We start from the raw sequence: 27031 nt of genomic DNA on the forward strand, positions 1-27031 counted from the left end.
AGACTGGGATGGCTCTGCGGGCTCCTCGGGATGGAAGCTCTCCTGCAGCCCTCCAATTGCCCCCCTCCCCTCTGGATGGCAGCCTGCGGCAAGTGCAGCCGGGCTGATGGCCAAGTGCTGTAATGTGCCGAGTGTGGACATTCAGGGCACTCCAAGCCAGGACTGCTTTGCTGTCCCTCATCAAGTTAGACAAGCGAGCGGGGAACCCCTGAGAACTGTCTGTCCGGGGTGGGGGTTGAGTCCCTTTAAGCACAGCCCTCGGCTAGCCTGAGACAGCAGCTCCACGCTCTAAGTCCTCATCTGATGCCCTGCCGGCACTGCTTCCGGCCATCCTTAACCTCGGTTCAGGGTCCACTCAATGTGGACATGCTAGTCTGAATTAGCAAAACGCTAATTCGAACTAGTTTTTAGGTCTAGATGCACTAGTTCGAATTAGCTTAGTTCGAATTAACTAATTCGAATTAAGTTAGTTCGAATTAGTGCTGTAGTGTAGACATACCCTATGAGAGAAACAGGCTGAGTCCAAAGGCCCAGTGCTTAACCACGCGTAGTATTGTAGCATCTGAGATGTGAGATGGTTCAAATTTCCACTTACACACACTTTTATTTAGTTAATGTTCAATTAAACTTTAGATAATAATTACATATTAGACTTTGTACTTTAAACAAACCTGCTAAGAGGTAGAGCCCTATAAAGGCTTTAGAAGACTCTGGACGCACCTCGCTACCACAAATGCTGCAAGATGGATAAAACGCTGGTGTACCTGGTGACAGGAGGTTGTGGTTTCATTGGAGAGCATATTGTGGAGCTGCTGTGCAAGCAAGACTATATCAGTGAGGTCCGGGTTTTTGACTCCATGGCAAGCGAGGAGGTGAAGAAGTTTGCCACAGGTAAGGCAATATCATGGAATAGCCTCTCTTCCTTTCATGGAAGCAATTGTTCCACTTATGATGGAGATACCTGGGATCTGGGCATAGTATAAGATACAATGCTATCGTGATAGGCATGCTGTAAAAACCTGAACAGAACTGACTACAGAAGGAGTAACTTACAGCTATGACAAGTTTAGCACAGGACAGAAGCTATGGCAAACAGAGAACTTGTTTTGCCTCATCTGCTAGACATGCTGCCTAGGACAGTGGCTCTCAACCTGTCCAGACTACTGTACCCCTTTCAGGAGTCTGGTTTGTCAAAGTTCTTCTTTGAGTGATTGTTCATGTCCATTCCATGTAGGTGTGCACGATTGTCAGAAGGTTTTCCTTCAGTGGTACCCATTGGACTGGCAAGGGAGCCCTCTGGAGTTGTACCTGCATATGTATGCATATATACTCCTGTCGGCCTGCCACCCCCTCCAGTGGGTTCCTTTTTACCGCCCATGACAGTTGTTAGTATGCTCCTCTCTTTCTTCAGCGGTTCCATTGTATAGTTAGCATATTAGCAGTTCTTCTAGTTGTAGTTCTCAAGTTCTCAAGGCAGGTCATTTAAGTTTGCGGGAGAATCTGGAACACTCCCACTACCCGGTGGAGTGGCTACCCCTGGTTTAGTGGGTTCAGTGGAGAGATAATACCTGCTGTGTCTCTCCCACACCAACCCCATCTATGTTCCCATATCCACCTAATTTGCTTTACCCAGTCAATGTCTATAGGTCCCCCCATGCTTGTTCCCAAATGCAATACCCTATCTGGCTTTGTTACAATCAAGAAAACCATTAACACCTGTGATTATAATCATAAATTTGAGCTGGAGTCCATTTATCACTGAATGATCATAAGTCTTATATGCAGTCCCCGTCCAATTGTGTACTTCTTCAGCAACATATTTGGTATCTTCTGCCCATTACGTCCAGTTCATGTTATTTCAGACTGAGATGTTGAATTCAAAGGTAAGGTTACCAGCTCTGCGAGGGACAAGGGTGCTCTCATTTCACACTCCCAAATTGATGCTGGCGAGCTCTGTTCCGGGTAGACCCAAATACAGCCTGTAACTCCAGAGGTGATATTAGATATACTGTCCGTGGTCCAAGTCACCCAGTCAGGAGATGAATGATAATGCAGGAGTGTGGGTCTTGCCCCATACAGTATTTGAGCCGGGAAGGACAGGTCAAGTTGACAGATATCAGATGTGGAGCAGCAATTTGTTTACATTTGTTCTTGTTTAAATAACAGTCTGTTGACCTTCAAATGCTTCCATCATCCATGGGAATAGGATTAACAGCATCTGTGGAGAAAATACAAAACTATTCTTGGGGTTTTAAATATACCCCGGCACAAAAATTAAGTTGTTGCATAAGATTAAGACCCAACAGGTGTGCCCTGCAGCCATGGTAATGATGACCCCCAGTCTCCAGGCATTAGCCTTGAGATTCAGGCTGTTCACTAGCCCATCCTGGGGTTAAAGCAGAGAGGACTCCTGTGTTTCCCATTACACTGGTCTACAATTTTTTAGAAGTCATCTGCTTCAGAGATAAATTGTGCTATTTCTTATGTATTTTGATGTGCTGAATTCAAATATGACAATTAAAACAACTGATTGGCTACTGTTTCCAAGATATTTACGTTTTTACATTTTACGTCTCTGTATATTGTGTAGATAGTAGAGTTTTAATCATAAATTGTAAACCTAGGTCTTTTCATGTGTTTGTGGTTGCTTTACATGTTAATATTTCATCTGTCCTGTTTATGTAACACTTTAAAAATCATCAAAAGGGTTATATAAATAAAATTTATTATGAAACAAAAGGCAAAAAACTATTATGTACATAGTTTAGTCCTATTCAGTGTCTACTCGGCGCTTCCTGGCTTGTCTCTTGTATTCATTAAATGGAGCATCTCTTGTCACTGTCCAGCAATAATCTGCAAGCATTGATGGGCTCCATTTGCCCTGATAGCGTTCCCCATTATTGCAATGTCCTGGTGAAATTGCTCGCCGTGCTCGTCACTCACTGCTCCGCAGTTCGGTGGAAAAAAAATCTAGATGAGAGTGCAAAAAAATCTATCTTTAGTGACATGTTGCAACCAAGGCTTTTGTATGTCTTGAGGAGGTTTTCCACCAATAACCTGTAGTTGTCTGCCTTGTAGTTTTCAAGAAAATTTATTGCCACTAACTGGAAGGCTTTCCATGCTGTCTTTTCCTTACCACACAGTGCATGGTCAAATGCATCATCTCGAAGAAGTTCACAAATCTGAAGACCAACAAAGACACCTTCCTTTATCTTAGCTTCACTTAACCTTGGAAATTTTCCACGGAGGTACTTGAAAGCTGCTTGTGTTTTGTCCATGGCCTTGACAAAGTTCTTCATCAGACCCAGCTTGATGTGTAAGAGTGGTAACAAAATCTTCCTTGATTCAACAAGTGGTGGATGCTGAACACTTTTCCTCTCAGGCTCCAATAACTGTTGGAGTGGCCAATCTATCTTGAGGTAGTGGGAATCTCTTGCACGACTATCCCATTCGCAGAGAAAACAGAAGTACTTTGTGTATCCAGTCTGCAGACCAAGCAAGAGAGCAACAACCTTCAGATCGCCACAAAGCTGCCACTGATGTTGGTTATAGTTTATGCACTTCAAAAGTTGTTTCATGTTGTCATAGGTTTCCTTCATATGGACTGCATGACCAACTGGAATTGATGGCAAAACATTGCCATTATGCAGCAAAACAGCTTTAAGACTCATCTTCGATGAATTAATGAACAGTCTCCACTCATCTGGATCGTGAACGATGTTGAGGACTGCCATCACACCATCGATGTTGTTGCAAGCTGCAAGATCACCTTCCATGAAGAAGAATGGGACAACATCCTTTTGACAGTCACGGAACATGGAAACCCTAACATCACCTGCCAGGAGATTCCACTGCTGTACTCTGGAGCCCAACAGCTCTGCCTTACTCTTGGGTAGTTCGAAATCCCTGACAAGGTCATTCAGTTCATCTTGTGTTATGAGGTGTGGTTCAGAGGAGGAGGATGGGAGAAAATGTGGGCCCTGTGACATTGATGGTTCAGGACCAGAAGTTTCATCCTCTTCCTCTTCCTCATCTTACTCACTTGAGAATGATTCTGGTGCATCAGGAACCGGCAGCCTTTCTCCGTGGGGTACTGGCCGTATAGCTGATGGAATATTTGGATAATGCACAGTCCACTTTTTCTTCTTTGACACACCTTTCCCAACTGGAGGCACCATGCAGAAGTAACAATTGCTGGTATGATCTGTTGGCTCTCTCCAAATCATTGGCACTACAAAAGGCATAGATTTCCTTTTCCTGTTCAACCACTGGCGAAGATTTGTTGCACAAGTGTTGCAGCATAAGTGTGGGACCCACCTCTTGTCCTGATCTCCAATTTTGCAGCCAAAATAAAGGTGATAGGCTTTCTTAACCATAGTGGTTATACTGCGCTTTTGTGATGCAAAAGTCACTTCACCACAAACATAGCAGAAGTTATCTGCACTGTTCACACAAGTACAAGGCATCTCTGCTCACTTCGGCTAAACAGAAATGTGTCCCTTTGCAAAATCAAACACTGACAAATAAGAGAGCACCACACTGTATGATTTCTAGAGCTGATATAGGGCAATTTGTTCAGCAGAGTGATGTAAGCTTCATTATGATTGCATCATCCATGACTTCTTGGAATAACATGATGCAATTCATATCATGTATGACGCAATACCAGCTTCAGATTGCATCATTCATTGTTTTGCCTAAAAAGCAAGTACTGTCCAAATCCAGTCATAGATTTATTCATAGATCCAGTCAAAGATGTATTTTAGTTATTTCTGGTTTAAATTGAGATCCCTTCCCTTTATAACTCACTTAACCTCCGCCATTCGCAAGTCAAGGGTCGTATATACTGACCCAATAGCATATCTTGAAAACTAGAGCCAATCAACAATTTTAAAAATCATTTTCGTTCTCAGTGACCCAGAATTAGTAATGTTTGACTACATTTATTTCAGAAGCATTTTGGCTGTAGAGCAGTGTTATGGACTTCAGGAAAGGGGACACCCCCAACACACTCTCTGTGGTTTATCAGTTATTCATGTTGCATACCACTTTGCTTAACTGCCTAGTCTTTAAAATATTACCTTTACTAGCTTAAACCATTACCATACTAAGCTTTACCATTCGCAGGAATTTAAGTTTCCAGTATCTGCAACTCTTTTACTTGCTAAACAGTTTCTTTTTGTACCTACCTGCTTCAACTTCTGCGTTACTTACATAGTTTCAGAATCAACTTTAGCAGCTATCCCAGCCCATCAAGTTTGCCACAACAACCATGCCACCACCTGATTCTTGCTCTTTATAAACATTAAATTTATCCCAGGATTAAACAATAATGTTAGCATAAATTTTCTTACAAGTGGATGTTTTCTATACCTTTAAAAAAATTATCTTTCATGCCAGTGTATTCCATGTCTTTCTGATATATTTGCATAGGCTTTGATTTATTCTGGAGGTGTGGGTAATTAAAAATATATAGATGTATCATGCATGAGAGCAAATTCCTCTTTTACTGCCACTTGTATTCAAACACAGACATGATTTGGTTCGCTCTGATATTCAAAACTATCAGCAGCTTAGAGTCTCTGCCTTAAAAGAGACAAAATAAACTTTAGCGCTCTGATTGTTGTTAACTTTAAAGTCCTGCTTGTTTGCTATTTTGCCAAAAACAAGAAATCTGGAGTCTCTTCCCTTAGTCTCTTTTCCCATGTTTCTGATTCTGGCTGCCTCTTATAACAGCCACATCTTGGTCTATAAAAAATATAAAGCATTGAGATATCTTAAGGGTTAAATGCTAGATGTAAAAACCTAAGCAACACTAGTTACTAATATCTGGCAAAAGTGTCTTGTCAGTTTTGCAACTCCGAATGAAATGGCATTATTCCAACAAAACCAATTCATTTACCTAAAACCTACAAAACAGAATTTCATAAACATCCAAAAACACTGGTTATGTCCTAGAAACCTCACATATTTACATAATATATACATACATGTACACGCACACACTCAACTTCTATTTACACTATTTCCTCATAGCTATACAAACATTACGTTCCCTTATGCTCTTTTAGTGAATTCCACTAAACTGACCATGGCTAAATTATTAAATCAGGTTGCCTGGATTCTTTGCAGATATTCCTTTGGAAAAGGGCCCATTTTTCCTTCAGAAAGGCTGTAAAGAAACAAAGGATCTTTTCCTATAACAGCTTTCCTTCTAGCATATTACAATTACTCAATACCTTCCAGACTCCACAGAGTTAACTTTCTCTCTCTCTCTCTCTCTCTCTCTCTCTCTCTCTCACACACACACACACACACACACACACACACACACACATACACACACACACTTATTTGCTTTCTTATCTGTCTGGGCCTGATCCTGCTTTTTCTGCAGAATGGCCCCTTTCCACGGACACAGGTTTTGTCCATTACTAATTTAGCAAGAAGGGTGGGCTCCTTAATTAGTCATCACAACCTCTGGTTCCTTTTTTTGGGGTAAGTCCAAATTTTCATGTATTTGGGAAGCTAATACAGTGGAATGCTTTTTAAGCCATCTTATATTAATTGCAAAGTTCTAGCTCTTTTACTTTTATTCCTATTCTTCTTTAGAGCTTCCTGTTGCTTTACAACTGCCAATCAATGTTTTCCCCAGATTTTACCAAATTACTCCACTTCTATCTCAATCCCAGCTGATCAACAGCTGAGTTCATCTTGTAAACTGCACAAGGACAGTCCAGAGGTTATCAAGTGCCCATTCCAACATCATCCCCCAGTTCTTATCCTGTCCTCCCTTACAATTCCTGGAAAGTGATGTAGTTCCCAAACCTCCTGAGCCCGTCTGGGTCCCTCGGATCCTGTTCGTGATGCCAATTGTCATGTGGTTTGATTTATTTTAGATCCAAGGGAAACCAGTACAGTTCAGGGCTACTTAACCACTTTCTTATTTATTGTAAGCTTTAAGCAGTTAATACAGTTACAATTACTAAAGAACAATGACTATACAATTTAAACCTTAAATACTATAAATTCTAAAGCTAATAATACAGCACAAAGCAATGCAAAAGCAATTACTAAAAGATCTACTATATACAATAATAAAGCCTAATGCACTTACACTTCACCCGTATGCTACCTACAGTGCCAGGCAGGAGGTAGTGGTGCCATCTTTTTCCACCCAGAGGAACGCCGCCACTGATGTAGCCAGTGTGAAGGGCCTAACTGCTTCTAGTTACATTGAGCAGCACGTGTGGGTCAATCCTGCCCATTCCCTTCCACTGATCGTTCTTACTCAACCCAATTTATAGCAAAGAGAGACGTGGTGGTTCTAATACTATTTACCAATCGATCATCTTTTGTGTAGGATACGTAAGAAGCTCAATGCCCTATTTGAGGTACATCCCGCGGCTCAGGATGTTGCTGCTCTGTGCGCAGTTAACAGTTTTGTGGCTGCATCTGTACTTTGTGCTCATCAGAAACAGAATTGGCAGCACAAGGCTGCTTGTCTTGCGTGTTCTTGACGTGGTCTCGTGTACCAGGCTTAATCTGCATCGTTATGCAAAACAATTCCTGACTCTCGGGCCCTGCCAGCGTGTTTTGTTGCACCAGACTTGAGACAGGCCAGAAATTCGCACTTTGGACCAGGCAGATATAACCATTTATTGCCAAGGCTGGATAGTGCAGGCTCCCCTACAGGCTCCCCTATGGAAGCCCTTATTCCCTCTATCCTTGACTACCTTTTAGACCTTAGTTCACAGGGGTTCTCCACCTCTTCAGCCAGGGTTCACCTTGCGGCCATCTCCGCATTCCACCTTGGGTCTCAGGGCAAGTCAGTATTTGTGAATGGATATAGCATTTTTAGACGGGGCTAGATAGACTGTAGCTGCACGTGCAATCTGCAGGCCACGTTTTGGGGCTATGGCTATAGAAGACACATATCCTTCATGCTGGTCCCCTCCAGGCTGAGCTTTCCTGAAGAGACGTTTACAGCGGTGTAGAGGCACAGAGCATAGGAGTAGCCTGTAACTGCAGGCCCTGAACCTTGACCTGAGACCAGGTCTAAGCCAGCTAGGAATAGAGGCTCTAGCCTAAAAATGGCCAGAAATCTGCTGCCTTGACCACCATCCTGTCCTGGCTGTCATTCTGCCCTCTTGTGAGAGAGGAATATGGTGCCCTCTGAGTCCCATATCCCCAAGCTAAGGGGACAGCACCTTTCCATGCCAAATCAACCCTGGTAATGCCCTTCACTCGTGTTAGAGACAGACCAAGAAACACAAACAGCCAACCTCTTGCCAAGTATTCTGAATTACAGCAGAAAAGAATGGGCTAAATCCTGCCTGAGCACCAGAACCACCTCTTGAAGTGAAGTATTAAGGGGTAGCCCTGTTAGTCAGTTTCAGCAACAACAACAAGGAGTCCGGTGGCATTTTAAAGACTCGCTAACCAGTTCATGAGGGTATAAGAGCATAAGCTTTTGTGAGCTACAACTCACTTCCTCGGGCAATGAAGAGAAAAAGAAAGAGACAGAAAAAAAGAAGGATACAGAGATGGGAGTGTGACATCAGTGCTAATTCAATCAGAATGGGAGAGGCTCATCTCCAACAGTGGAAAGAAGTACCTGAATGGGAAATTACCTCCTCTAATGCAACAGCCACTCCATGTGTTTGTTTAGTTAGACCTTGGGTCAGGGTATCAACTTTGTATATGACTTCCAGCTCAGCAGTTTGTCTCTGCAGTCTGTGTCTGAAGTTTTTCTGTTTGAGAATGGCAACTTGCAAGCATGTCTGATTCGTGTCCATTTTTTTTTGCATCGAGATAGTCCGGTTTGTGCGATGTACATGGCAGAGGGGCATTGTTGGCACATGATGGCATATAGTACATTTAATAGATGTGCATGTGACTGAGCCTTTGATGGTATAACTTCTGTGGTGAGGGCCTGTGATGGTGTCACTAGAGTAGATGCGCGGAGAGAGTTGGCAACGGGGTTTGTTGCAGGGGTAGGCTCCTGGATTAGTGTGTCTGCTGTGGGGTATGAAGTTGGTGGTGAGTATTTGGGGGACTGTCTGTAAGCGAGAATTGGCCTGCCTCCCAATGTCTGAGAGAGCAAGGGACTGTCATCTATGATAAATTGTAGATCTTGATTATGTGTAGGAGAGGTTTAGCTGGGGGTTGTAGGTGAAGGCTAGTGGTGTTCTGTTGCTTTCTTTGTTGGTTCTGTCCTATAGTAAATAATCTCTATTATCCACCTATCTTTATCAATCTATTTCTTCATTTCTTCAGGTGGGTATTGTAGTTTTAAGAATTCTTGCTAGAGATCTTGTAGGTGTTTGTCTCTGTCTGAGGGACGGGAGTGAATGCAGTTGTATCTTAGAGCTTGGCTGTAAACAATGGATCATGTGATTTGTTCTGGATGAAACTTCGAGGTGTGTAAGTAAGTATAGCGCTCAGTAGGTTTCCAGTATAGCGTGGTATTTATGTGACCATCAGTCATTTGTACTGTCGTGTCCAGGAAGTGGATCTCCTGTGAGGACTGGTCCAGGCTGAGATTGATGGTGGGGTGGAAATTGTTGAAATCCCAGTGGAACTGCTCAAGGGCCTCCATCCTGTGGGTCCAGATGATGAATATGTTGTCGATGTAGCATAAGTAAAGGAAGGGCACTTGGGGACAGCAGCTGAGGAATCGTTGCTCTAAGTCAGAACTGATGGTATTCTGGGGAGCCATGCAGGGACCCCGACAGTGCTTCTTACTCAAAGGTATAAATCATCCCTGAATCTGAAATGGTTGTGAGTGAAAACAAAACCACAACGTTCAGTAGCCAGTTGTGCCGTGGCTTCCCTGGGGATACAGTTCCTGATGGTTTGTTGTCCATCTGTGTGTGCAACGTTGGTGTAGAAACCTCCTACATCCATAGTGGCCAGGGTGGTATTTTCTGGAAGATCACCAATGAATGGATTGTAGTTGTCTCAGGAAGTCAGGGGTGTCTCGAGGAAAGCTGGGAGCATTGATAGCGAAGTGTCTGAGGAGGGAGTCATCATAGCCAGACAGTCCTAGTGTAAGAAAGCCATTGCCTGAGATGATGGGTTGTCCTACATTTCAAGGTTTATGGATCTTGGGTAGACAATAGAATATCCCTAGTCTGAGTTATAACAGTGTGTCTGCGAGAATTTGTTCCTGTGCTTTTTCCGGTCATTCCTTGAGTAGGTGGTGTAGATTTTTTTGTGTACTCTTCTATGGGATTAAAGGATAGTGGCCGGTAGAATGAAGTGTTGGAGAGTTGTCTAGCAGCCTTCCATTGGTAATCTTGAAGTATGCACACAACTAGTAGCAGCTGCAGAAGTAGGCAGGTGCAGCATAGCTGAGCCAAAGAGAAAGGAGACCCAAGACACAGGTTGCATGGAAAACAATCTCATGGAATATAATAGGCAAGGAGATTTCCCTGGGCCATTTTTAAACCAAACCATAATTCTTCATTTTATTCTATATGTTTTTAAGAAATTGGCATAGAACAGGGTTTAATTTCTGCAGGACTTCATCCTTGCTAAATTCTACTGGGCTTCTATCACAGTGAACTTCTGCTCCCCCTATCACCAGCAGCTGGGCCAGTCTCTGCTCACCTGTATCTGTGTGGCCCTGTTGGCTTCAAGTAATTAGTTCAGACTTGTTCAGTACTATGCTGCATACAAATGCTAGGCATTTATAGTAACAGGCCCTTGCCACAATGCATGCAAGCAAGCAGGGTTCTATGGGAGCCAAGGACTTTCACCAGCTGATGACCCAGGTTTCTGGGCATAGAAGACATGGGGCCATAATTTGTCCTGATGCAACAGATTCAGGGGTAGCAAATGGCACTGGGTTTAATTCATCCCATGCAGAACAGGGGTGTATGTGCGGGATTCTCCTTTCTACCTTTTTATGTCTGCATCTGGAGTTACACGTTTTTTCCAGCCTCCACTTGTGTGACGGTGATGAAAGGCGACATCCGAGACTATGCTCTGCTCCTCTTTGCCATGAGGGGAGTTCACCTGGTTATTCACACAGCTGGTATTGTGGACATCATGGACCTTGTTCCCTTTCGGGACATGGAAGCTGTCAATGTTGCAGGTAAGCACTTTAAAGCAAGGAATTAAGTACAGACTAATATTCACGCCTCATCTGTGTGTGGAGTTATGTAGAATATGACACAGATCCTCGTCAATGTAGTGTTTTTTGGCCTTCAATAGTGCAGAAGCATCACCCGCATGATGGATTAGAAAAGTGAACTTTTCTTCATAGCAGGAAAGTTTTGCTCTTTGCCTCCTAACCTTAACTCAGACCAAGCAATGATATTTGCTGCTATTTCTACCAAGGTTTTATATATGCAGTGCCAAATTACATAAAGAGGGGAAAAAAAGTGTCCCTGGCAAATAGGGCCTGAATTGCACACAGATTTTGCACTGGGATAATTATATTGGTTGGGCAGAGAGAGACATTTTTAACCTATATAGTTATAAGGGTATAAACCTCTCATGCCGCTGTGGATATACTCGTATGCATTATGATTGATTAGTTATACTGTTATAGCATCTAGAGGCCCGCTCATGGCCTAAGACAGCCTGGAGCTTTGTCCTGTATGAATATAGAACAGAGAGATGATCTCTGCTCCCAGTAGCATACAGTTTCTAGAATTATGATGATAAGGGAATAAAGCTAATACAATCCTTGCGTGCACAAGCAGGAGACTCTTGAATATAAGGAGAGAAGTTATTTTGCCTCTTTATTTGGCCCTAGTGCAACCTACTGCTGAAATCCTGTGTCCAGTTCTTGTGCCCACGGTTCAAGAAGGTCGCTAATAAATTGGAGAGGGTTCACAGAAGAGCTATGAGAATAATTAAAGGATTAAAAAACATGGGGCCTATTGGGGTAGACTGAAGGAGCTCGCACTGTTTAGTTTAACAAAAAGAAGGTTAAGGGGCGATTTGACCACAGTCTATAAGTCCCTACATGTGGAATATAAACTTAAAAATGGGCTCTTCAATCTAGATGAGAAAGATCTAACATGATCCAGTGGCTGGAAACTGAAGCTAGCTAAATTCAGACTAGAAACAACTGCAAATTGTCTTTAAACTAACCATAGGAACAAATTACAAGGGTTGCGGAGGATTCTCCATCACTGACGATTTTTAAGTCAAAGTTGCATGTTTGTCTAACAGATCTGCTCTAGGAATTATGACGGGCGGTTCTCTGGCCTGGTCTACAGAAGGTCAGACTAAGATATCACAACAGTCCTTTTTAGCCTTGGTCGTGCTGATAAAAAGCTATACTGGTATGAGTACATTTATGCCAGTATAACTGCGTCCACACTGGTACCTCTTTAATCACACCTATCGAGTTAAAGCAGTACACTTGGCTGTGTGGATAAGGCCTTACCTACATGCAAGGTTGTCTACAGAGTGTTCTCCCTGTCACAGCCTACCCAGATTTCCTTTCCATCTTAGATACAAATCTGCTTAAATAAAATCGGTTCATAAATCCAGTGAATAAGCACAGGTTATAAAAAAAATGAAATCCTCATTATAGCAGCCACTAGCTGATTTCATAGTTAACTGCAATGACCCGGGCTTGACAAACGGCGGCGAAACCTACTCGCCAGCCCCGCACTGCGCATGCACAAGACCCACATTGCGCATGCGCACACTGCTTGTGAACAGGGCGACTGGCTGAAATCTACTCGCAGTGGGCGAGTAGATTCAGTGATTTGTCGAGCCCTGGCAATGATGATCTATATATTTTACTTCTTATTTGGCTAATTCTTGGGCACCTGAAATGTACGGCTGCCTTCAAGGGCAACATCTGAATTCCATAGCTGTGTTGTTTTCAAGGCCAATGTGTGTATTTTGCGAGTGCAGGTATTATTCCGAGAGACCCCTTTAATGGCTTTGTAAGATCCTCTCTTCATTGTCTACTTGAAATCAGCAGAGGAACTCACAAGGAACTTACACATCTCTGTGAACTTGGAGGACTTTCCAGTTTAACAGAGAAGGTTTCTGAAACCAGCCCAGAGAAATAGGTATGGGCCAAGATTTTTAGAAGTGATTAGTGATTGGGACGCCTTACCCTTTTGGGGGGGGGGGGGGGGAGTCTTCAAGTTTAAACTCCTAAAATGTTGCTCATTTTCATATGGTAGCTACTCAGCACACTGCAAAATCAGGCTCTACACAGACGTATACTATCTGCAGCCAAAGAATGACCATCCCAAGCAAGCAAATATATAAAAATTCAAGAGCAAAAGCTGAATGTCAAGATAGGACTATTAGAGATATTTTAGGGACACAGATTTAAGAGATGCTGAATTCCTCCAGCTTTCATGACTTCAGTAAGAGTTGGGGGCACTCAGAACCCAGACGTAACTCTGACATTGCCACGCACGTGTTCCTGAGAGGACAACTGCAAGATCTCCACAGTTACCACCGCTATTCGATCCAGAAGTGCCCTAGAATCATAACAAGTGCCACAGCTTCAAAATTTTGTCAAGAGCTGATTGGGGAGGAGAGCCGACAGAATTGCTTGGCCCCTGGGCAAAAGGGGGCAGCTCTGTGCTCCCGAAAAGGGTGAGGCCTTGGGAAGAAGAGGTGGGGACAGGGCCTCTTGCCAGGCCTTCGGTGCCATCCAGGGCTCCAGCTGCAACTTAACGTGCCCAGGGCTCTGGCAGCTGCTGGAGTAGCAGTGGTGGGTAGGTGCTCTGGGCCATTTTGAATCACCAGGCCCTGTGGCAAGTAAGGTTGGCCAGGTGTTCGGTATTGACCTGGACAGTCCAGTATTTTCGCTTCCTGTCCGTTAAAAAAATTTAAAAAATACCGGTCGCCTAAAATGTCCAGTGTTTTCTGATTTTTTTTCCTGACCAGGAGGCGAAAATACTGGACACCTGGCAACCCTACAAAACACTCGGCAACTGGGCCCAGCCCCCGGCCTTCCCCCGACACCCCCGACACCCCCAGCTTCCCTGTTTAGCTGTGTTTTGGCTTGAACAAAATGACCACTGGCAAAAAGCCTAAAGACCACGGGGAAGCAATGCCTTCCCTGGGTCTTAGTGCTCAATTTCTCCCCGTTCCTATCCCTATTCTGCCTCTGCAGGCACTCTGAAAGGGGCCATGCTGATTGATTGATTGATTAATTTGATTAATAACTCTTGGAATCCTTTTTTTTTTTTTTTTTTTTTTTGCTTTGGTCTCCTCCTTTTTTGGGGGGAGGAGGGTGAGTGTTTGGTATTTTTGCTTAACCATCTGGCAACCCTAGACAACTGTCTCATTCCCCCTCACCTCTACCTCCCCAGCGGGCATGGAGCTGACATGAGTCCCCAGAGAAAACAGGCCTGGCACAATAGTGGCTTCATTTAAGTCACTGTCTGTTCCAGGAAGGCTTTTCCCCCCTGTGTTAGGTCTTTGTGAAAGCAGACGCCAGGCCTGGTCTAAATCACCACAAGCTAACAAGAAGGCCCGATCTGACCATCTTTTCTTAAGCGGCGAAAGCTCTTAACTCCGTTGTGTAGGGCAGGAATGGGCAAAATCCAGCCCGCAAGCCAGATCTGGCCTGCCAAGCTGTTTGACTCACGCACAGAGGTGGGGCAGTGTGCCTGCGGGTTGGATCAATCGCCTGAGGCCCTGCCCTTTCTGGGGGCAGAACTGTCCCATGACCACTACCCACAATTCACGAAGTGGCCCACCTGCAGAAATTATAGCCCACCCCTGAGGTAGGGATTGCTCAGGGATAGAGAGGGTAGCAAAATGTGGCCTTGTGGTTGGACCAATGGTATAAAAATTACTGTTTCTTTTTTAAAGGATGCATATTACTCCAGACTCTTTGCATCAGGGCTAGAACCATGAGTAGATCTAAATGCTGCCTCTAAGGTGTAACTCTCCCCCCTCCCCCCACATACACACCCCTCTCCAGCATATCCTGACAGCCGGTAGGGTGAACATGAACTGAGCATCTTTACAGATTTCTTGGGATAGTTCGCTCAAAAAAGGGATGATCCTGGAAAAGCCTCGTCTGAGGGCAACCCTAACCACATGGATTTTTTTTACCCACACTGCTGGTGTACACAAAATCAGTCATCGTTCATCTTCAATGTGGGTTTGCAAACTATCCAGGTGGTGGACACAACATGTTACATGCATAGTGTCTAATCAGAAGGATTTTCCTCTGTCCAGATATCTGCAAACCTCCCGAGGCTGCTGTTTGCTGGTCAATTTTTGATCTTTCACTATTTTCCCCCATAGATAAGTAGCTATGTGAGTCAAGCCGCAGTAAATTGCCAAGGGTAGCCACCAGTCCCACGTCTGGGGAGCTGACAGAGGCTGAGTGGTTGTGCCTGAATATCTGAGCACAGTGATCCCAGACCATGCTATGGCTTTGCAATGAGGTTCACCCATGGGAAACCAGGCTCAAATCTGAACCTTGACTCTGCAAATCGATTTTTGCTGGCACGTCAAAAAGGTTGTTTGTTATTTTTCATTCCTGCCATACTCTCCAGGTACTGAAAACGTGCTGAAGGCCTGCTGTGCCCTGAGCATCCCATTTCTTGTCTACACGAGCTCCATTGCTGCTGTGGGCCCCAACACCCGACGAGAGCCCATGCTGAGGTGAGCCTGAGCAAGCCTGTTGCATGTGTCTAGTTGGTCAGAGGGTGGAGGGAAGCGCTGGGGAGTTTTGCAACATGGGGATTTTTACTGGGACACAAGGGGGAAAGGTGTTTTTCCCTCCTTGAGGATTCCCTTTTGTGCAGGTCCTTCCCTGCTACCATTGTCCATGAGCAATTACAGCCTCTAACATGGCCAAAATGTGAGCACTAGCTGATAAAACGTTCATCAAGTGGCATATGACCCAGCTGCATATGACCTATAAGACTTAACCAGTGTCGCCTGGGAGCCACACTGCCCACCAGCTGGCTTTTCCTTGGGGCTAGCCCAGGGTGAGAGGTGCGGGTCATGTAGGCTGCCCACTGGCTTTTCTCCAGGGCCAGGACAGGAGGGGCACAAACAGGCCTTCCGATGGCGTCTTCCTGAGGCTGGCCTAGGACCTTCATGCAGGCCACCCACCAGCTCCTCCCAGGGCCCTTGTGGCACAGCTGGCAGATGCTCCCAGGGGGCAGCTTAGGGCAGCAGGGGCTAAGCTGCCAGTCAGCAGCTTCTCCCTGAGGCTGGGACACTTCCTGCCCCCCTGTGGTCATTCATGAGTATAACTGTCCCCGCTATCACACCCCTCCCTTTCTGTTTGCCACGAAACAATCACATTTCACACACACCATTGTCCTGGCGCGGCCAAACCCTGACCTCACTTTAAGTTATAATAAGAGGAAGTTGTCTACCAAATTTGGTGGCTTGAGTTCTTATCATTTAAGAGAACTTCTTGAACAAATGGACTCGCAGGTGGATGGACAGACAGACACACACGGAGAGACAGATACTCTCTAAAATATATAGCAGATGATTATCTGCCCTTCCCATTGGCCACCTATGCCTGAATTCATGGGCTCATTCTTCTAGATCACATGACTTTGGGCACGATTCTGCTTCCATTGAAGGAAACATTAGTTCTGGATCAGGGCCAAAGGGCAACATTTTCAAATGTGTCAGAGTTACTTAAGAACCTGGGCCCCATTTTCAGCAGTGACAGGCACTTAGTTTCCTAAGTCCTGCTAAATTTCTGTGACATGTAGGCCAACAATTTTCAAAAGTGCCCAAGTAATTGTGGAGCTCAATTTCCGTGCACTGACTTTCCATTGGGCTTAGGCACTTTTGTAAACATTACTCCAAAACTTCTCTATGGGGGTGGCTCAGTGGCATGTAACTAGCCACACCCCTTCTCATCTGGTATCCTGTGAACTTGAAATATCATTTGCCTCAAAATAAACACACAACAGCTACCATGCCCCCGACCCAAAACAGAGTGAAAAAACAAAGATGCCAGCAGCCACATAGTACCCTGTGGTTCATGTATCAATGGACAAATAGGAAATGCTGTGGAAAATTATGTGCCTCATTCACCAGTATCTGGTAAAAATCCAATGTGAATTAAGCTGGAAGCAAGTTGATGTAAAGCAGCGTTTTGTAAAATGTGTTCTGCTGTGAGGTAGTCAGAGGTGTGCTGCAGAGAGAACAGAATTCAAAATTTTTTTTTGCTCAACAACTTTTCCCTGAGGGCTTTTTTTTCACCCTCAACAAAAAAATCCTTGGTGTTCCCCATACAAAAAAATATTCTTTGGTGTTCCTTCGTCTTAAAAAGTTTAGGAAACACTGGTATAAAATGAGAGAAAATTGAGGCCTGTGATCTTAAAAGGAACCAGTTGCCTCTTCATAGAGCTCATCTGGAAGGACTGAAGAGCTGCACAATATGGCCATGGTCTGAAAATACATGTGATGCAGCTTCCCTGCTTCTCTCTTTCTTCTCCTCCTTCTCCCCCTCTTTGCACTTCTCTCTCCCAGCTCACGCACCCGCCCATCTTCACTCTCCTCTGCCTGCTTTCCCCACCATTCCCTGTGTAATTATATTCAGCTCAGTTTTGCATCCAGGTGAACTGACGCAGACAACGCCTGATTAGTCTCGGGACAAGGGTGATGGGTGCTGGGATAATGCTAACACCTCAGCATCCGACAGTAATAGAAAATGCCTCTGTCAGTCTCAATCCCTCCGAGACAGCTACCGCTGAGATCCCGTCTGACAACGCCGCTCCAGTCTCATTAGTGTTCCGTTATCTGTGATCATTCTGAAAAGAAAGAGCATTACACTGAGCTCTTTGTTCCGAGCAAGCTTGAAGGGAAGGGGATGAGGATGCCCAACGGCGCACTGCAGTCCAAGAGCCAGACGCACGTTACCCTGGGTGGAGCGGTTTCTTTTAAAGAAAAAGAGATTTGCAGATACAGAAAGAAAGTAATTAAAACTTGAACTGCTAGATAAACCTCCTAATTGTCCTGGCCCTCCAGAGGCTGCGAAGGGTGGAATGAATCATGTACCACAAATCTTGTGTTCAGTGTGTTTTCTAGTTAGTTTCTCCTGTGCATCACCCACAGGCAGGGTGTAGGGAGGAGGGCCTTGTGATAAAAGCCCAAGGCAGGAAAGAAGAAGAACTGAGTTTTTATTTCTGACTCTTATTGTTTATTTGTGTCATGGCAATCTCTAGTTCCAACTGAAGGTTCAGCTGGGGAAGGCAAGCCCCTGCCCTGGCCCTTCCGCCTAAGGCCCCACCCCTGTAGCCAAGCCCCACCCACCCCCAGCACGGCAGCTCCGGCAGCCCCAGCCTCAACCTGAGCCCCAACCCCGGGGAAGCCAGGCTCCTATGCCGTAGCTCCAGCCCTCCCAGGTGGCTGGGGGAGCCAGGCTGCCTCACTATGGTCCCAGCCCTTCTGGGCAGCCTGGGTGCTAGACACGGCCCCGGCCGTGGGAGGGCAGGTGACTGGGACGTGCAGGCAATTGTGAGAAGGCTGTGCCTTCCCTTGCCTACGTTACAGGCCATCCACGGACCCCTGCTGTGCTATTCAACAGACAAAGGGTAGGGGAGAAAGGAAGTATTGCTACTCCATTTTCTAGGGGGAGAGCCACGGCACAAAAAGATCAAGTAATTTGCCTCAGATCACACTGGATGTCTGGGCAGAGCAACAAACTGAATCCAGATCTCCTGAGGCCCAACCCAATGCCTTGATCAGATCGCCTTCCTATGGCCAGAGATTTAGGGCACGCTTCATTTGCACGTTCAAAACGTCTAATTTACATCCCTCCTCTAACAGAGGGTGTAGTCTAGACATAGCCTGGGGAAGCTCTTTGAACTATCTGGCCGCCCTTTGTCAGTACCTAAATGAGAACTGAGTAGATGGGAAATGTGGATCCAGTTAGGCACATGGAAGCACTTGAATACCTGAGTGCTCGTCTGAAAATCTGGCCTTTAGATCTCAATCTGGTTCAGTACTGAGCACCCACTGGGCTCAGAGGGTGAGGAGGATGCATTTCAGAGAACTGAGCCTGTCTCTGATTTCTCAGTAATTCAGTTCTAGAGCAACATGGTACCCAAAGGACACTCAGGGTATGTCTACACTACCACCCTAGTTCGAACTAGGGTGGTTAATGTAGTCATACGAACTTGCAAATGAAGCCCGGGATTTGAATTTCCCGGGCTTCATTTGCATGTTGCTGGGCGCCGCCATTTTTAAATCCCCGGTAGTTCGGACTCCATGCCCGCGGCTATACGCGGCATGGAGTAGGTAGTTCGGAGTGAAACAAGGTGTAACGGTAGTTCTAATTAGAAAGCCTAATCCGAACTATCTAGTTCGTGCTGCGTGTAGCCACGGGCACGGAGTCCGCACTAGCGGACATTTAAAAATGGCGGCGCCTGGCAACATGCAAATGAAGCCCGGAAAATTCAAATCCCGGGCTTCATTTGCAAGTTTGTATGACTACATTAACCACCCTAGTTCGAACTAGGGTGGTAGTGTAGACATACCCTCAGATCTGAAATGTGGGCACCAGAGGGCCTGACTTCCTCTAGCTACCGGCTTTTCAAAGCTGCTTTTAGAACCCGTTCCAATTTATCCTATGGTCCCAGCAGGCCCAGAGTCAGCGAGACAGGAACAGAGTCTCCTGGCACAAATACAATGTTTAACATAGGACAGGATTCATAGAAAAGCAAATAAAAACCAAGAGTCAGCACTCTTTCCTTCTAAAGACAGATTTCACATCCACCCCTCGGTGTCCAGTCTCTGGATCATAGGTGCTCGTTACAGCCAGCAAGCAGTTCATGCTTTTTGATCTGGATGTCCCTAATTCTGGGCTGATGAGGCCCTCAAGTTCCCTCAAGTACTTATCAGGGCCTCGTTCTCCCAGACTGCAGGAAGTTACCAAGTCCCAAGACATGTAATTTGGAGCCAATGCAGCTTTATGGCAGTCTCTTGCAGCATCCTGATTGCTTACTGCTTCTTTTCATTTATCTCAGAGGAACAGAAGACACCAAGTACACTGGGGAAGTGGAACTGCCTTATGGGAAGACAAAAGCCATGGCAGAAAAACTAGTCCTTGAAGCCAATGGAAAAGAGGTACAAAAGTCAGACAGAAGCCTTAGTGCTATAACCTAACCTTTACAGAAAGAGACAGCCCATGATTCTCTTAATATAATCCTGCCACTCACAGCTGACCAACTACTAACAGCTGCAGTTTTGATTTCACATATAAAAGCCTTAAACTGATTTATTTTGGGTACTCCCACAGCATCACAAAGTAGTCTGTAAAGCTCCAAAGCCCAGATATGTCAAAGCACTTTAAGCACATGCTTAAATTCCATTCCAGTGAATGCCACCTGTGACTCTTAAAAACATGCACTTGGCATGTGTTAAATTGTGGCTTTGAAAGATGGACACTCAAGCAATCAGGGTACATCTACACAGCAGAGCTAAATCCAAAATAAGCTACGCAACGTGAGCTACGTTAATTACGTAGCTTATAGCGAAATAACTTATTTTGGCTTTTGGTGCTGCCTACACAGCAGGAAGTCTGAGGAAGAGCACTCTTCCTTCGACTTCCCTTACTGCTCGTAAAATGAGGGTTACAGGAGTTGGAGTAAGGAATTGTCTGGCTGGATATTATGTTGACATTATGTTGAAATAACTGCTTCTGTGTAGATGCAGATTATGTTATTCCAAAATACCACTGCTGTGTAGACATACCCTCAATGATAAAGAAACCACATTCCTTTGCATTATGGCTTGTTAGAAGAATTCTGGAAATATCACATGTCGACCATGTAACCAGTGAATAAGTATTAGAGATAATTGGGTCTTGGAACATGCTAGTTAAGACCGTATGAAAAGAAAGATTTGATTTAAAAGGCCTATTTTAAGAGGTTTAGTGGGTGATTCATGTTAAAGGGCACTAGAAAGGAAAGTTGATGGTAGAAGAACATGAGACGGGAAAAAGATCTTGGATAAACAATGTGGTGCCCTGGATGAATCAACAGGACTATTTATTTGCAAAGAAATAGGTGGGGGATTGTACAGAATGAGCAAGGTTACAAGCCTTCAATAATGGAGATGCCTCATAGGAATAGAAAATTAGACATGTGCGGGCTTAAGTGCTTTGCCAAATCAAGGTCCAAGAGACCACATTGTCCCGTATAAGTGAATAGTCAATGTGAGACAGGACTCTCTGTCCCATTTTCAGAAGGGATGTCCATACTGTGCATTATGCCTGAGCGCTAGCTCAGGTTTGAGCCCAAGCCCCTCTTCTGTCCGCACACAAATCAGTCTGACTAGGGTCAGCAAGTACTTAGGACTGACGTTCTCGGGGTGTTGGGTCAGAGCCAGAGTCCTGCTGTGATTGGGGGCCAAGCCCTGTTATTTCGCAGTATGGACGCAGCTCAAGCCACAGACCCAAGTCAGGTCTGTGTGCTGCAAGATGGATGCAGAACGTTTGCTGAGACAGCCAGGTCCCACAAGTGTGAACCTAGATTGATGGATGAACCTGCGCTTCGTCCATTATGTAGACATCCTTTAGGCCAGTGGTGGGGAACCTCAGGCCCGGGGGCTGGATGTGGCCCTCGGCTGGCCTGAAGCACAGGGCCCCTCCCAGCATTGGAGAGCCTGTGCTGGTGCTTCAGCCCCCCCAACTATCCTTCTGGGAGATGAAGCACACAAAATCTACTAGGCTGGCCCCTCAGGCTCTGGTGTGTGAGGGGAATGTGGGGAGTGTCTTTCTGCTTCTCACTCAGTGGCCAGAGTGAGAGGGTTTTTTTCCACTTCTCACTTGTGTGCAGCCCCCAACTAATTTTTCTGTGGTCAGGGTCCCTCAACCGTGAAAAGGTTCCCCACCTCACCATAGGCACTTCAGAATCTAAGTCCAATTGACTTTCAAACAGCCTTGGGCATTTCAATGGGAGTTAGGCACTGGCGCACTTTTGAAAATCCTGCTAGAATACATACTTAGGCACCTTAATACCTTTGAAAAACAAGTTACTTTTGAAAATGGGACTTCACGGTACGTTTTTTCAAAAGAGCCTAATTAGTGGAGTAGTCTCTATTGCCACTAGGCATGTGGTTTTGATTTAACAAACACGAAAATCCGTTGGAAATCTCATCTTCAAATCCAGAGCCTGCTACCATCCTGTATGCCCTGAACAACACCTCTTTGAAAGCATGAAAACGTGTCTCTCTTGCCAAAGGGGCGTCTATACTTGCACTTGATTGACAAAACTTTTGTCATTCACCAGGTGCTCAACCCCAGGTCCCCAGAAAGGACAAAACTTTGCTGTGGTACATGAAAGTGTGAATGCAGCTTCATTGGCAGGAGCATTCTCCGGTGCGCGCGCGCAGGAGCGTGTGTGTGTGTTGGGGGGGGGGGAGGCGTGTATTTCATTGGCAAAAATGCTGACAAACAGCACTCACTTTAGCAACAAGGTGGTATCAACACAGCCTTGTCGTTAAAAGCTGTGCAGTGTAGCCATACTCACATAGAAGTTGGTCCACTAAATGGTATTTCCTCACCCACCTTGCCTGTCAAAACTTTTTCTGTTAATTTTACAGCTAAGCAACGGTGGCAAACTTGCGACATGCATCATCCGTCCAAATACAGTTTATGGGGAAAAATACCAGCGTCTAAAGGACTTATATACCACTGTCAAAGCCAAAGGGGGACTGCTCAACTACATAGTACGTGAAGATACAGAACGTAATCTAATATATGTAGGTGTGTATGTTTCTTTGATTCATTTACATGTTTTTACCAGACTATTTTTAAAAGGGTTCATTTGCTTTTTAGCCATAGGACTTCTATACAACCTGGCTAATGTTCTGACAGTGAGCAAGGAGAGTAAAGAATGAACACAGAAATCATTTTAAAGTTTCTAAATAGGGCTGATTGGAAAAAAAATAAGGGTTTTCTGGGGAAACATAAAAACAACTTTATAATTTTATTCTAATTTTTGTATGGAATTTTACTCTCTTCTCCCCAAACAAAATTAAACATATAATTTAGAAAATGGACAGTATTCCAGCAGAAAAAAAAAGGAGGGTCAGAAAATAATTTTTTCCTCCTTGGGTAGGGGTAAATATTTCAGGAGGGGAAAAAAGCAAAATGTACAGAATATAACTTATTCATTTTCATAATTTTTTCATGTCATAAAATAAAAAAAAACAGACAACATGGAAATTTTTGTTTGGTTGGAAAAGTCTTCCTCTTCTTTTTAACAGTGCATTTAAAGGGTAGGGAGTTGGTGATAAGGGAAGGGAGGTAGAAAGCAACGATTTCTATTTATAAAGTTTGGGAAACACGCCTTGTGGAAGGAAGAGACTGACACAGAGATTAAACCAACAGGTTTCTATGGAAATGCAACTTCTTTCCAAAATTCTATTGAATGTAGTAAAGAGGAGTTCCCTTGTAACGGTATGTTGACCCACATTATCGCAGGGATATAATTTTCCAATAAGTCTTCCAGACTTTTAGAGTAGAGTAATCTTGATGGAACCCTCTTACATGCCTATAGGAATTTTTTCCCATAAGGATATAATTATAGTGGTTTGAAACCACTTAGGGTGTGTCTACACTAGCCCCCTAGTTCAAACTAGGGAAGCTAATGTAGGCATTCGAAGTTGCAAATGAAGCCCGGGATTTAAATATCCCAGGCTTTATTTGCATGTTCCCGTCCGGTCGCCATTCTTAAATTCCACTAGTCCGAAATAACTGCCCGCGGCTACATGCGGCAGTGAAACGGTAATTCGAACTAAGTCCTCATTGAGGTGTAACAGTTAATTCGAACTAAGGAATTAACTAAGGACTTAGTTCGAATTACCGTTTCACTGCCGCGTGTTGCCGCGGGCAGTTACTTAGGACTAGTGGAATTCAAAAATGGCGACCGGACGGGAGCATGCAAATAAAGCCCAGGATATTTAAATCCAGGGCTTCATTTGCAACTTCAAATGCCTACATTAGCTTCCCTAGTTTGAACTAGGGGGCTAATGTAGACATACCCTTAGAGAGGAGTCAGGCCAAATAGGTTAAGTGACTTGTCCAAAGACATGACATAGAGAGCCTGGAATAAAACCACCAAGTCCTTACTGTTACGTCTCTGGCTCTGACAATGAAATATTGCCCCTTCATTTCCCATGAACCAATGTCACAATGGACACCGCAAGCTCATCCATACTGCACCCTTAACTCGAAGTAAGCTACGCAATTTGAGCTACACAAATTGCGTAACTTATTTTGAGTGTATTTTGAAATAGCTTATTTCATAATTTGGTGCTGTCTCCACAGTGCCAAATTTCAAAATAAAGCGCTATTCTGAAACGTCCCTTATGTGGAATGAGGTTTACAGGTGGGTCAGAATAGCGCACTTGTTGTTTTGAAAGATATTTCGAAATAATGGATGCGGTGTCAAGATGCAGAATAGCTAGTTCAGGATCCCAGAAGTATCCCAAAATAGTGCTGCTGTGCAGACATTCCTCTACTGACCGTCCGAAAGGGGGACCAGAGACTGAAAACACCTGGGAAATGTTGAATAATTACCAAGTCCCTCCAGAATAAGGATGGGTGACAAAAGTGAGGCCAGAGGGGAAAAGATGCTCAATTCAGATGCGGGGCATGAATTCAATCTAGTGTAGAAAGCTCTTGTAATAAGTGGACCAAGCATGCTCCTCCTCCATTCCTATTCTCCCATCTTCTTCTCCAGGGAACGTTGCATGGATGCATGTGCTTGCAGCCCGGAATCTGCAGCTGAACCCGGATGTCCTTGCTGGACAGGTATATTATTCCTATGATGATACTCCAGCAAGGAAAAGCTATTTGGTGCAATATCAGCTGTTGACAGGGATAGACCCATCCATCAGGCTGGGCTCATGCATACCTTACTGGAAGCTCAGGTTATTAATATATTTTTATAGAATAATCAATATCCTTTTGTACCCCTTCTGGAAACCACGGCCCTTCCTAAACTTGCCAGTGGTGAATACAATAATCACCACATTCTTCTATGAGACAGACAAAGCCTTCAGGCACTTTGGGTACACCCCCTTGTATAGCTGGGAAGAAAGTAAACGCCGAACTATAGCATGGCTAAAGTCAGCTACAATGAACCTGAGAGCACATCAGCACCATGGAAAGGAGATGTAGGTGTCACTTTGAGCAGGGAGCGTATCCTCTTCAGTGAATTCTATTTAGCTACGTCTACACTGGTCAGTCTTGCACGAGAATATATGCAAATGAGGTGCGGTGATGAATATCGCCTAGCCTCATTTGCCTACTTAATGAGCTGCCATTTTTGCGCAAGGGGCTTTTGCACAAGAAGGAGCAGTCGATACTGCTACTTCTTGAGCAAAAACCCCCTCTTGTGCAAGTGCCGTTCTGCCTGAAAATAAGCGTCAGAACGGCTCTTGTGCAAGAGGGGGTTTTTGCCCAAGAAGGAGCAGTGTAGAATGCTTTTTTGTGCAAAAATGGTGGCTCATTAAGTATGCAAGTGAGGCATGGCGATGAATATCACCACGCCTCATTTGCATATGTTCTTGCGCAAGACTGGCCAGTGTAGCCTCGGAGTTTGGCTCTATGCATAGCTTTCCTGCTAGGGACCTGGCAAAGACGCAGCAACCCACTACACCTAGACTAATGAACAATGACTTCCAGCTACTATGGAAACTACTTCTCCAGTCCCCTAAGCCACATAGGCAACATCCATTTCCCATTTGACAATATCCACTGGCAGCAGCAGACATACGGGGCCGTATCCCACAGCCTTTACCCGCTGCAGTAGCCCTATTGGTTTTGCGGCATTTCATTGGAGTACGGAATCCAGGATCAGATTGCGGTCTGTAAGGCTGAATTGAAATTTTGTACAAAATTATTTTCAGTAACCAATTTAATTCTATGTCACGAATAAGCTGCATCCTTTTCAACAGCAGGACTGGCACTTTTAAAGTGATCTTCTCTAGTGAGGGGACTGTCTCATGTCACTTACATGCTAGGGGCCTTCCCCCGCCCCCCCCACTCCAGTGCTGCAGCCAAGGGCTGCGGGGTGGGGAAGTGCGTTTGGGGCAGAGGGCTACTTACATGGTGTGCTGGCAGGCAAGATGGCAGAGCCACAGTCCTGCTGGCCACTCCTTTCGTGGTTCAGCTGCCCCCAGTGGACACTCTGCAGGATAACTCTCCCCTGTGGGCTTGCTCCCCCACCCCTGTGGCCACTCTCAGTATTGCATCTCTCCAAACAGCCCAGTCCCTCCCTTTCCATGTTATGGAAAACAGTCCCTCTCACAGCACTTCTGGTTGTCCTGGCACAACCAAACCCTGACCTTGCTCTAAGTTAGGAGAAGAGGAAGCTGCCTACCAAATCTGGTGGCCCTAAGCGCTTATCGTTTAGCAGGAGTTTTTGAACAAACATACTCACAGATAGACATACAGACAGACAAATGCACAAATCAATAAGATATAGATATAAATGGATAATTCTTAGGGGGTGAGAAGAAATCGTGAAATTCCCTCTCAATTTTAGGGTTTAGATATAGATGGATGTAAGTTTTCATCACTGTCCTTAGATACAGCTTTCATATCGACCTTTCCCCAAGTTCCTGGGGAAACTGTTCCTGCTACTCACTGTTAGCTTGTACAGCATTTTTTTTTTACAAAGCTAATGTTGTAGTCAACATAAAAGTTACCTTACAATATCTCTTGAGGTGACAATCTGTCAGTTTCATTGCTTTCTGATTTATATGGTTTGATAATTAATGTCAGTGCTTATAGACTGTCTTGGATGCATTTTGCAACATGAATAAAAATTACACTGGGTCTGATTCTCATTTGCACAGAGATGTACTGAGCTGGCAGTATAATACAACTTAAAAATGGGTGCACATGTAACTGAGTCCCACACTATGGCCCTGTAAAAGAATGATGTAAAGAAGCCTTGGTATCAATGAGAATAAAGTTCTTGCGCAAAAGGTCTTGTGCAAGTGCGTCCACACTGCCATGTGCTTTTGCGCAACAGCGTCCATGGCAGTGTGGACACTCTCTTGCGCAAGAAATCTCTGATGGCCG

The 27031-nt window shown here is 44.7% G+C and overlaps 1 protein-coding gene across 3 annotated transcripts; it reads left to right on the forward strand.

Moving 5' to 3' along the window:
- Positions 1-671: 671 nt before the first annotated feature.
- LOC102456594 (3 beta-hydroxysteroid dehydrogenase type 7-like) lies at positions 672-25955 on the forward strand. 3 transcript variants are annotated; one of them, XM_025180239.2, is made up of 6 exons: positions 672-891; positions 10946-11101; positions 15510-15618; positions 19959-20058; positions 22537-22695; positions 24681-24865. In XM_025180239.2, the coding sequence occupies exons 1-6, from the start codon at positions 744-746 to the stop codon at positions 24726-24728; spliced, it is 720 nt and encodes a 239-aa protein (XP_025036024.1). In that variant the 5' UTR covers positions 672-743; the 3' UTR covers positions 24729-24865. The 3 variants fall into 3 exon arrangements, with proteins under 3 accessions (XP_025036024.1, XP_006114289.2, XP_025036026.1); XM_006114227.4 differs by having other exon boundaries at positions 673-891; positions 22537-22699; positions 24681-25955; XM_025180241.2 differs by having other exon boundaries at positions 673-891; positions 22537-22662.
- Positions 25956-27031: the final 1076 nt, after the last annotated feature.

This window comes from Pelodiscus sinensis, chromosome 21 (assembly GCF_049634645.1).
Source record: "Pelodiscus sinensis isolate JC-2024 chromosome 21, ASM4963464v1, whole genome shotgun sequence".
NCBI lineage: Eukaryota > Metazoa > Chordata > Testudines > Trionychidae > Pelodiscus > Pelodiscus sinensis.

Excerpts from the sequence above, each read along its gene's own strand:
- LOC102456594 (XM_006114227.4), top strand. The coding sequence starts at position 744 with ATGGATAAAACGCTGGTGTACCTGGTGACAGGAGGTTGTGGTTTCATT. Across the intron at positions 15,619-19,958 it reads CGACGAGAGCCCATGCTGAG|AGGAACAGAAGACACCAAGT; the intron begins GTGAGCCTGAGC and ends CATTTATCTCAG. Across the intron at positions 20,059-22,536 it reads TTGAAGCCAATGGAAAAGAG|CTAAGCAACGGTGGCAAACT; the intron begins GTACAAAAGTCA and ends TTAATTTTACAG.